At 34.9% G+C, this 10,272-nt stretch overlaps 1 protein-coding gene across 1 annotated transcript; it reads left to right on the forward strand.

Annotated features, from left to right (window-relative positions):
- Nucleotides 1-234: 234 nt before the first annotated feature.
- On the forward strand, nucleotides 235-9,505 carry LOC113710894 (beta-galactosidase 16). Its single transcript, XM_027233958.2, has 18 exons — nucleotides 235-556; nucleotides 3,116-3,211; nucleotides 3,287-3,399; nucleotides 3,644-3,710; nucleotides 3,949-4,041; nucleotides 4,115-4,258; nucleotides 4,526-4,620; nucleotides 4,716-4,824; nucleotides 5,034-5,118; nucleotides 5,191-5,309; nucleotides 5,492-5,656; nucleotides 5,955-6,136; nucleotides 6,555-6,640; nucleotides 7,041-7,150; nucleotides 7,554-7,658; nucleotides 7,973-8,050; nucleotides 8,531-8,676; nucleotides 9,071-9,505. Exons 1-18 carry the CDS (start codon nucleotides 392-394, stop codon nucleotides 9,252-9,254), a joined length of 2,142 nt encoding a protein of 713 aa, XP_027089759.1. The 5' UTR covers nucleotides 235-391; the 3' UTR covers nucleotides 9,255-9,505.
- Nucleotides 9,506-10,272: the final 767 nt, after the last annotated feature.

The raw sequence follows: 10,272 nt of genomic DNA on the forward strand, positions 1-10,272 counted from the left end.
CTTAGCGGTGGATATTGGACGCTAGCTAGTTAGATGAACCTATTATTTTAGTTTTCAAGAAAAAGACAAATTTGCTGCTATTTTTATGGCATATTTCATGCCAAATCTGTGCATATTTTGTAGCATCAAATCTAGCTTTCAGCATAATTATAATAAAGATTTTGCCTAACTTGGCTTCCAAGCGTCATATTCCGAAGTTTATAGATACAGACATCAGAAAGAGTGACAGAACAGAAAATCTTATAAATAGGACAGAAAAGCATTCTCCTTCTTGGGTCTTAGGAAACTGGAATGCCTTATCATTACCTCTATAGATAACTAGCATTCTTGACAATATATATATATCACTGCATGCAAAGTAGGGGACACCATTTTTCGGCCATTGGAGGAGATGGATGCATTTTGCAGGTTAAGCTGTTTCTGCTTAGTAGTGATTTTGGTGGCAAGGGCTGGTCATGGAGCAGAAGTCACTTATGATGGAAGATCACTGATAATTGATGGGCAAAGAAAACTTCTGTTTTCTGGTTCAATTCATTACCCTCGAAGCACCCCTGATGTATGTTCTCTCTCAAATCTCTCCATGTCCTGTATCTTTGTGTGTGTGTTAGAAAGTGATAAATTAGTGCTGGATTGGAACTCATGCAGTTTGTTCAACAACTTTATACAGCTTTCTGCGGTAGGTAAGTTCTTGGTTTTAAAGAAATCCATCTGTTGAGGTTAATAATTCTTGGTTTATTTTTGGGGTGAAGGGAGAAAGCAACATTTTGAATTTGGAGCTCATTGTTTTTGTTTCGATTCTTCAAAATTTAGGCCTTTGGTCATTTTTTTGGGGCCAAATCCTGTACACAAGATAGGGACGCTAATAGACATTTTAGCCATTACATTTAGGGAAGTATTTGCTTAGATTGCTACAAGAAGATGATGGTATATATAGAACAGCATTAACGTTCTTACAACACCAAATTCTGTTTCATGAGTACTCACTTAATTTGATGCTAGTTTCAAGTAACTGATAATAGGTTAATAAGTTGGGATGGGAGGCAGAATTTTCTTAAATGTGACTAACAGATTTAAGTATGTTATACAAGTCTTATGGGGTGCAATGGGTAGATAGCTTGGTCATGAGTCCAAGTCTGTACGGTTACCATGATTCATGTGGCCAAGAAAACTTTCCAGAAAGATTAAAAATAGTAATTATTTTCGTGACATGTTAACCTCATAAATTTTGTCACACTTTGATACGTGCTAAAATAGTGATTATTTTTGTACATGTTAACCTCAAAAAAGTTATCATATGCCTCTTTTGATTTCTTTTATATGAGTTTAGTTGAACTAATTAATTTGGGGGTAAAATTACGCACAAAATGTGTTTTGTACAGTCTTATTTTCCAAGTCTGAGCCATGTGGTTTTGCCAACAAAAGCCTGGATGTGGTTTATTTGGGATTTTAGTTTTCACCTACCCAATTCCATGTCTACTAGCTCTCCTCAATCAATCTCTGCCTTATAAATTGATTTGGAATGCAAAGGTCAAAAATACGTGAACAGTGTGTTAATTGATGATGTTGTTTCATTACATTGTGGTGAACCATCTTCCCAATCGAATGCAATTCCTGTGTGAGATGTTAACTGCGTGTGATAATTGTCATTGTTGATTCATGAATTTTAATGTACTCAAGCGTGTTTGATAACCAAAAATAGATTGTCTTAATTAATTAAGTGGTCCTAAATTGTTTGGGTTGAACATATTCTAAAAAATTAGTGATAAATTGCTTACTTATTATTTAATGCAGAATATACTCGATTGTTGGGATTTTAAACTTAACAATTTAATAATTTTAACGGATTCAAATTTTTAGATTTTAAGTATTTATATTTCATATTTTATATTTTAATTTATACAATGCACCCTTATTTTCTCAAAAGAGGGTTGGTGAGAGACCATGGATAGAGTGTCAAAAGGATGGATAACTTTTCATTGACGCAAGATTTACCAACTCTAATTCGATAGTCTTTTTCTATTTGGTGACCTCAAAAAAGGAAGATGGACCTACCGTTTAACCTTTAAAATTATCAATTATCCCCAAATTTACAACACTTTCACAAAACAAATTTATCTTTTTGTTAAAAAGAAACTAACACTGAGCTCATTTCTTATTTGGTCCCCTCAAGGTACCCAATAGACAAACCCGTCTAATATATAGTACTCAAAAAAATGTTACATTATATTATTCATATGCACGTTAAAATATGAATCCCTGTTTGAATTGCATCTTTTACAGAAAAATTTTATGGGTTTTTTGTGATATTATCTCTTATCACATTTTTCAATTACTTTTTTATCTTACATATATCACATTTTAAAAAATATTTTTTTTGTGTATCTATATATATATTTATATATGAAAACTCCCAAAAAATTACAATACACACGGGTCGAAGTTTTCTATGTAATTTTGTCTGTTTTCATGTCACATGTTGCCCCTATACCATGTTCCTCTGACGTCTTACGTACGCACCAAGGTCTCTTCGCAAATTCACAAGGGAGCAGTGCTAGTTGGATCTATTTCTTGTCTTCTTGAATGTGTTTTTAGCTCTTATCATTTGTCAAGGATATATACCAACCCACAATTATCATTATAAACTTTTTTTTTGGATAAACTTATTATTCGCGTTATCAATTTTCTCTTTGTTTCTTTTGTACAATGACAAGAAAAGAGAACATCTCATGAGCACCAATCAGTAGTGACAATTGTCTGACAAACTTTGAGAAGTTTTCTGTCCTTTTATGGTGTATTCAAGATCATTCACCATCAAGCAAATGTCATGACAGATCCAGTTCATTTAGGAATCTGTGTCAATAATTAACCAATTCTAAAATAATGATCTATTAATCTAATTCAATGAATTAATTAGCAAATAATCTTTTCTGCAAACAATTTCAACAGTTTGATGAACTATGCTGAGTTCGTATATATTTACTGAATCTAACCTTAATCATACTTCTCTAAAAATATTTGCAGTGTAACATTATTCTCAATTTTCATCTTTTCTCCATTCTGCATTTAATTACTTGGCCATGAAAAAACAATATATGACAAATTATTTTGATAGCAGATGTGGCCATCTTTAATATCAAAGGCCAAATTTGGTGGACTGGATGTGATTGAATCCTATGTGTTTTGGAACCTTCATGAGCCCCAACCTGGACAGGTATCCTATCCATCAATGAACTGTATGTACCACATACTATCTGCTTGGATAATAATCAGTTGCTTTACCATTCAGTATGATTTCAGTGGGAGACTTGATATAGTGAGATTCATCAAGGAAATTCAAGCACAAGGTCTCTATGCATGCATTCGGATTGGACCCTTCATTGAGAGTGAATGGACATATGGGTAAAAGGAGTTACTGAAACTGCAATATCAGAGAACATATTTGCATAACCAACTTTCTGTCCAGTTTAAATTAGTGTTAGGTCCACATATGAAAGGGAAAACTATCAAGAATAAATATGTATACTTATATGGAATACCATATTATCGGTATTCAAAGCGTTTAAAGTTGCAAAATAAAAAGAAGTTTAGTACTGAAGTTACACCTAAATCACTGATCACTAATTGAAATGATTTGATGTTGCAGAGGTCTTCCATTTTGGTTGCATGATGTTCCAGGAATCGTTTTTCGATCTGATAATGAGCCCTTTAAGGTAATCCCATTCCGTACGTTTTACCAAGCACAAGTGAGAGATCTATTTGCAGATTGCAGAAGTGCTTCTCAAATTTAGACTGGTTACTTTAAAGTAATGTTCAATGGTCCATTTAGCATACTTTTTCACAGTAAGAATATTGTTGATCAAGAGTCCTGAATAACCGATAGACAAGAAACGTCAATATGTCAGAGTAGAATGTAAATGTTAATCACATTTTCATTTGCCTTTGTGACAGTTTTATATGCAAAACTTCACAACCAAAATTGTCAGCTTGTTCAAATCAGAAGGACTATATGCTCCACAAGGAGGGCCTATCATTCTTCAACAGGTTGATATATTATTATCACAGTTGAGAGAGCACCATGTATTTGAAGTTGCAATGATGAAGTTGAATACTGCAGATTGAGAACGAGTACCAAAATGTGGAGAAATCTTTTGGAGACAAAGGTCCACCTTATGTTCGATGGGCAGCAGCCATGGCCGTGGGACTTCAAACTGGTGTCCCATGGGTAATGTGCAAGCAAGATGATGCTCCCGATCCCGTGGTAACCGTTTCTAGTTCTCTTTTCTTAATGTCAAGCAACAGGTTATTAAGTAACTGGATATCGTCAAGAAATTCTTCACATACATACCAATCTTAGTTAGCCTATAACGACAAATTTAATGTTTAGCCCTTGAAATAAGAATCTACTTTTTTATGGATAATGGATATGTTCTCCATTTAACTGAGTAGCATTGGAGATCCAACAGGGATATTGTTGCAGTTCTATTGGTGTTACAGAATGGAGAACTAACCCTTTAGGTTATTGCAGATAAACGCGTGTAATGGAAGGACATGTGGAGTGACATTCGTAGGGCCTAATTCGCCTAACAAACCAGCACTCTGGACAGAGAACTGGACAAGTTTGTAAGCTATCAAACAACAAGGCTCATCATACAGATGCATAGAGGTTAGACTTTAACAAGAGTTTCTGAGAATGTGTTCTCTGTTTTGGCTTGAAGCTATCAAGTTTATGGTGACAAGACCCCCTTAAGATCAGCAGAGGACATCGCGTTTAATGTTGCTTTATTCATAGCAAGGAAGAACGGAAGCTTTATAAACTACTACATGGTAAGAAACAGATTCATTCTGACAAGACTTCCCGCCTATTCCATCTCGAGACAGTATATGTAAACCTTTTATACCTGATTTACCACGAAAATCCATATTATTTTATCAATGATGAAGTAGAATCTACCTCCATTTGTCCAATTATTTCAACATTTTGCTAATCAATTGAAGTCTGCAGTTCCTAAAGGTTTATGTTGGTTGTGCTCCAGTATCATGGAGGCACCAATTTTGGCAGGACAGCGTCATCATACATAATCACAAGTTATTATGATCAAGCTCCTCTTGATGAATATGGTAGGCAATCCAATCTCAATCGATAGTTGTTAGTATTCCAGATAACAAGGAAAATTTATTGCATAATGACAGGTTTTCTAAGCCAACCAAAATGGGGTCATCTCAAGGATTTACATGCAGCGATAAAGCTATGCTCACATACAATACTCTCAGGAGTAGCAACTATAGCAGCATTGGGTCAGCAGCAGGAAGTAAGATTAGCAATTTCATTTCTTTCAGATGCTGCTCATCTCATTTGCCATATAGAGCTTTTTCTGAAGCAATTATTATGAGAGTACCTGGTTATCCCTTTCAGCTCTCGTGTGAAAGCAATTTATAAAATATTCATCAAATGCAAAATACACCCCAACACTGATCAACTTGATTGATCCAGGCCTACATATACAATGGAGAATCAGGAGAATGTGCAGCTTTACTTGTGAACAATGACAATGCAAAAACAGTGGTGGTGCAATTTCAGAATTCTTCTTATGAACTACCTTCAACATCAATCAGCATTTTACCCGATTGCAAGAATGTAGCCTTCAATACCGCCAAGGCAAGTTTTGGAGCTTTGATCTTCATCATCTTTAAATCTCAGAAACTTCTAGGCTCAATAAAACATGCCCAACTTGATGAACGTATGTTTGGTCTAAAGGGTGTACATGACACATCCACCTACTCCTTGAATTTGCTAAACTGCAGAAGAAATGTTGGAAATATCAATTCAATCACCAAGAATTAAAAATATCTCTTGTCCTTTTCTCATGCAAATAGATGTTTCCATTATATATGATTGGAAATCTTCCTGAAATTGAACCATCAGAATGTTAGTCTTACTTAAAAAGTTTGAACAGGTAACCGCTCAATGTAACGAGAGATTGATTTTACCAAAATTGAAGTTTGACTCAGCCGACCAATGGAGTGAATTCAAAGAAGTTGTTCCCACATTTGAAGAGACCACACTGAGGTCAAACTCATTGTTAGAGCACATGAATACTACAAAGGACAGATCCGATTACCTCTGGTATACTGTCAGGTAACTAAAAGCATATCAGATTGTAAGAGCATAAGAATCTCATTTGGCATGCACTTATGTGATTTGCAATCTAGTAGTTTCATGGGCTCCAAAACCATAGCTGTGACATGCACCATCTTCTGAAAATTTTGTAATCTTTTGTCCTGATCAACCTCTTTTAAACAGAAAGCCCAATGTGTATACTTCCAAAGTCTAGTGAATAATTTATCCAATCAAAACAGTGTTTCATCACTGTCTATTGCATCTTTAATAGAAGTGCTTCCTTCCACCTTATGAGAGCTATTAGCTAAGCTACCTAACACTTGCATGGTGAGAGAAAATTCCAATTAACTATAGAATACAAGTGAAAAGTTTCCAAAATGTTCAAGTGCCAAATTCAATTCTCATGTACTAACAGCTACAACATCTGCAATGACAGTGTTGATTCATCAGAAACTCAGCCAGTACTCAGTGTAGACTCTTTGGGACATGTTTTACATGCATTTGTAAATGGAGCTCCTGCAGGTAAGAGTCACCATCTATACATCATCTATATCAAGTTTTCACTTTTGATTCAAGATCAGGCTAAAATGACTGATTCGAACAAGAGGCTTTTCCCTTATGCAATATTATATCAGAAAGAACCAAGCAAAGGCAAGAAATTGGCTTCAAAACAATTGGTCTGAGTTTGTAAAGCACATTCACAATAACAATGAACTACAAGTAAAACTACATGCCATCCTCTCGACTATGGATCTTCAACAACAAAAGCTATGTTCTTGTTTACACTGAAACTGATATAGAATGACAATTTGCATCTTCTTCAGGGAATTGACAATATCTTGTGTAAAAATCATTTTTGCCTTTCTGGAAAATTTTCAGGCTACAAAGTATCTCATTGGACTTACTTTTCATGTTTCTTCAGGTTCTGCACATGGAACTCATAACAATCCATCTTTTACACTAGAAAGAACTATCAATTTAAGTCAAGGGTTGAACAATATCTCCTTACTCAGTGCAACAGTTGGATTACCGGTAATATCTCATATAACTCTTCCAATTTAACTAGTTCTTTTCTTAAACGAGAAAAGCAGTTGTCATGCTATGTACTTGACAGCAACATCTTAACTTGTTATACTTGTCAACTTAAAAAAATTCATGAACCCTATCCCAGGTCTTGCCAAAATAGCATATCATTATTCCCCTTCAGTTAGTTGTTCCATTGTGAGGTAACTCATACAGAAGGATGTCTCTAAATTCATTAATCTATACCTTAATTACTCTCCACAATTTTTTACAACACCTTCTCGAGAGAATCAATGAAAGAGAAATCTGTTCAGCACTAGAGTAAGTGGATTAAAATCCTAAATCAAAGGCATCAATATCTTACTAAGACTCTACCATCTTCCTGTTTCTGCTTATCTTGAGTGATGTGTAGGATTCAGGGGCATATCTTGAGCGCAGGGCTCTCGGATTGCAGAGAGTTACTATAGAAGACAAACAAGGGACCAAGGACCTTAGCAATTCTTCCTGGGGATATCAGGTTGATGTTAATCATAAGCCTTCAAATTAGCATCACTATGAATTTCAGTTTTTCTTATATATATGTAAAACTAGCTAAGAGAAAGTACAAGTAAAATAGAACACACAGTCAAGGCTGCAATTTCCCAAGTTCATCAACATGATTTTTGTATATTTTTGCTGGCTTTGCAAATAGTTTTTCAAATATTGTTTTCTCAAAAGGTGCATTATTTGGACATGCCCTTGCACTATATAAGAGTTCTAGTAGAACATACCTAGTTATCTGTTATACTCAGAACAATGCATTTAAACCAACGATACTTATGAAACTTAAAGGTGGGATGGCTGGAAGAATCAAGTGCAGCTCAGTGGAGCAAATTTGGTGCTTCTCCTCAACCACTAACATGGTACAAGGTAATGATGAACGGTTCAGGAGCTTAGTCATTGTATTTTTTTTCTCAATTTTGGGCAAAGAAAAACTGTCAAGTGCTACTTTTTGAAACAAAACGAATCTTAGTTCTTTAGTCAGTAGAAACTAGAAAGTGCCTAACCTCTTTGATGATCCACTGAAAAGAAAGATGGTGCCAAAAGTCCATAGGAGCTAAAGACTTTACCAGATGATACTGAGCCTTGCAGATGATTTTCGTGCAACTGAAAGAAACAAATGCTGGTCTTTAAACCCACTTGCAAATATAAGATCATTCTGTAATACAATGTCCATTTTCCAAAAATTCAAACCTTCACTGCACTATTTGTTATCTTCTTGCATGCCTATAAAATACTACGCAATCTTTCCAATCCTTCTCCTTCTTCCTAAGAAAAAGAGAGAAAAGAACATATATAGTTTGACTTGTACACGATTTGAAAGATACTAATTTAGATTGGGAACAACAGGTTCTGTTTGATGCTCCTGAGGGTGATGATCCCTTATCATTAAATCTTGGCTCCATGGGGAAAGGTGAAGCATGGATCAATGGGCAGAGTATAGGTAGATACTGGGTCTCATTCCTCACAGCTGATGGCTCTCCCTCACAGACCTGGTATGTTGCCACCACATATAAATGCAGAAGCCTCTGAAATACTGCAATGAAGCAAATCATGGAGTCCAAATTTATCTTCAAAAAAATAATTTAACTGCTTTATATTGCACCTTAGCAATGTATGGAACCTGACCCAAAATGTTTTTTATTCAAACAAGGAAAGCTTTATACATATACTTTCAACAGTTCTTAAGATCCTCATGCTAGGATTATGAATCTTGAAATACTTGAATCATTTTAACTTTGGAGAATTTCTCAATGCTTTGAACATTTACAATGATCCAATTTGATTACGAAACATGCTACTCAAAGTAGCTAAAAGGCTCTATCTTTATTACTCCATCTCTGACACAGAATTACATGCAAAATCAGAGATTGACATTTTATATTTTAGGTACCATATACCAAGATCCTTTCTTCAACCCAAAGGCAACCAGTTGGTCTTGTTTGAAGAAGAATCTGGGAACCCGCTTCAAATTACAATTGGCTCTGTGGCAAGGAATAAAGAATGTGCACTGGTATCAAATTCGAATTTGCTGCATGTAAATTCATCGAAGAATCATAAAAGAAATTCATGAAAGCATGAGAAACACTTCGATAGAAGACAAAGAGTTCAGCTGCAGTGTCCAGGCATTACCAAATCTTTATTGGTTAATGCACAATGCTCATGAGGATGAGCAACTCAATATTCATGTCTTAGAAGAGCACTAGCTTATAGAAAAACATACACATATATGCATACACATGAATCACATACACAAGTTTCTGCCTGAAATACAGACTTGTTCTCTGCAGAATTATAAACAAGTTTACATTCTACAATATACAATATACGTTTCAGGAATTCCATCAGAAAAGACACAAAGTAACATTCTCTCTTACATTTAAGGTATCTAAATGTAGAACATTTACATAACCATATTGAACATACCAATGATAGTAGTAATTATGAACCACACTCCAGCAAACGATGGTTTAGCTCAATGAAGGCATCAAAAAATAATCAGAGAACTTGTAAAAAGCATTTGAGTTATTACAGAATTAGCGTTTATAAAATTAATTATAAGCAGCAGAATGAACTTAAAGACTCCTTGGTGAAAAATCATGTACGCTAGTCAAAGAGCAGAATGTGGACAAAAGCGCACGCACATGATAATCAGTAAATAATTTATTATTTCATTAGTTAATCAGCAAGTAATCCAATTTAAAAACCATGTATACATACTAGATTCTAATGTTGTCGACTAAAATAATGTCTACTTTAGTCAACAACTAATAATATACAAATCCACTCTGTTATCTTAAACCTTACTCCATGGCCCATTGGCATAAAGAGGTCAAGACCACATTACTTTTTTTTTTTTTTTTTTTTTTACAATAAAACCCCATGATTAGGACCATCTTCAACCACTATTGAGACCATCTGTACCCAACACCCTAAACCACCCATAATGAACACTATACTTCAAGTTGTTCCCACCCCACCAGACATATCTACAAATGAATGAAAAATCATAGAGTTGTAAGAGCTTCAAAATTGACATATCGTACACTGTGTATGGTCCAATGAAATCATCCCTTCTTCTTCTGATTCTC

Source organism: Coffea arabica, chromosome 10e, assembly GCF_036785885.1.
Source record: "Coffea arabica cultivar ET-39 chromosome 10e, Coffea Arabica ET-39 HiFi, whole genome shotgun sequence".
Taxonomy (NCBI): Eukaryota; Viridiplantae; Streptophyta; class Magnoliopsida; order Gentianales; family Rubiaceae; genus Coffea; species Coffea arabica.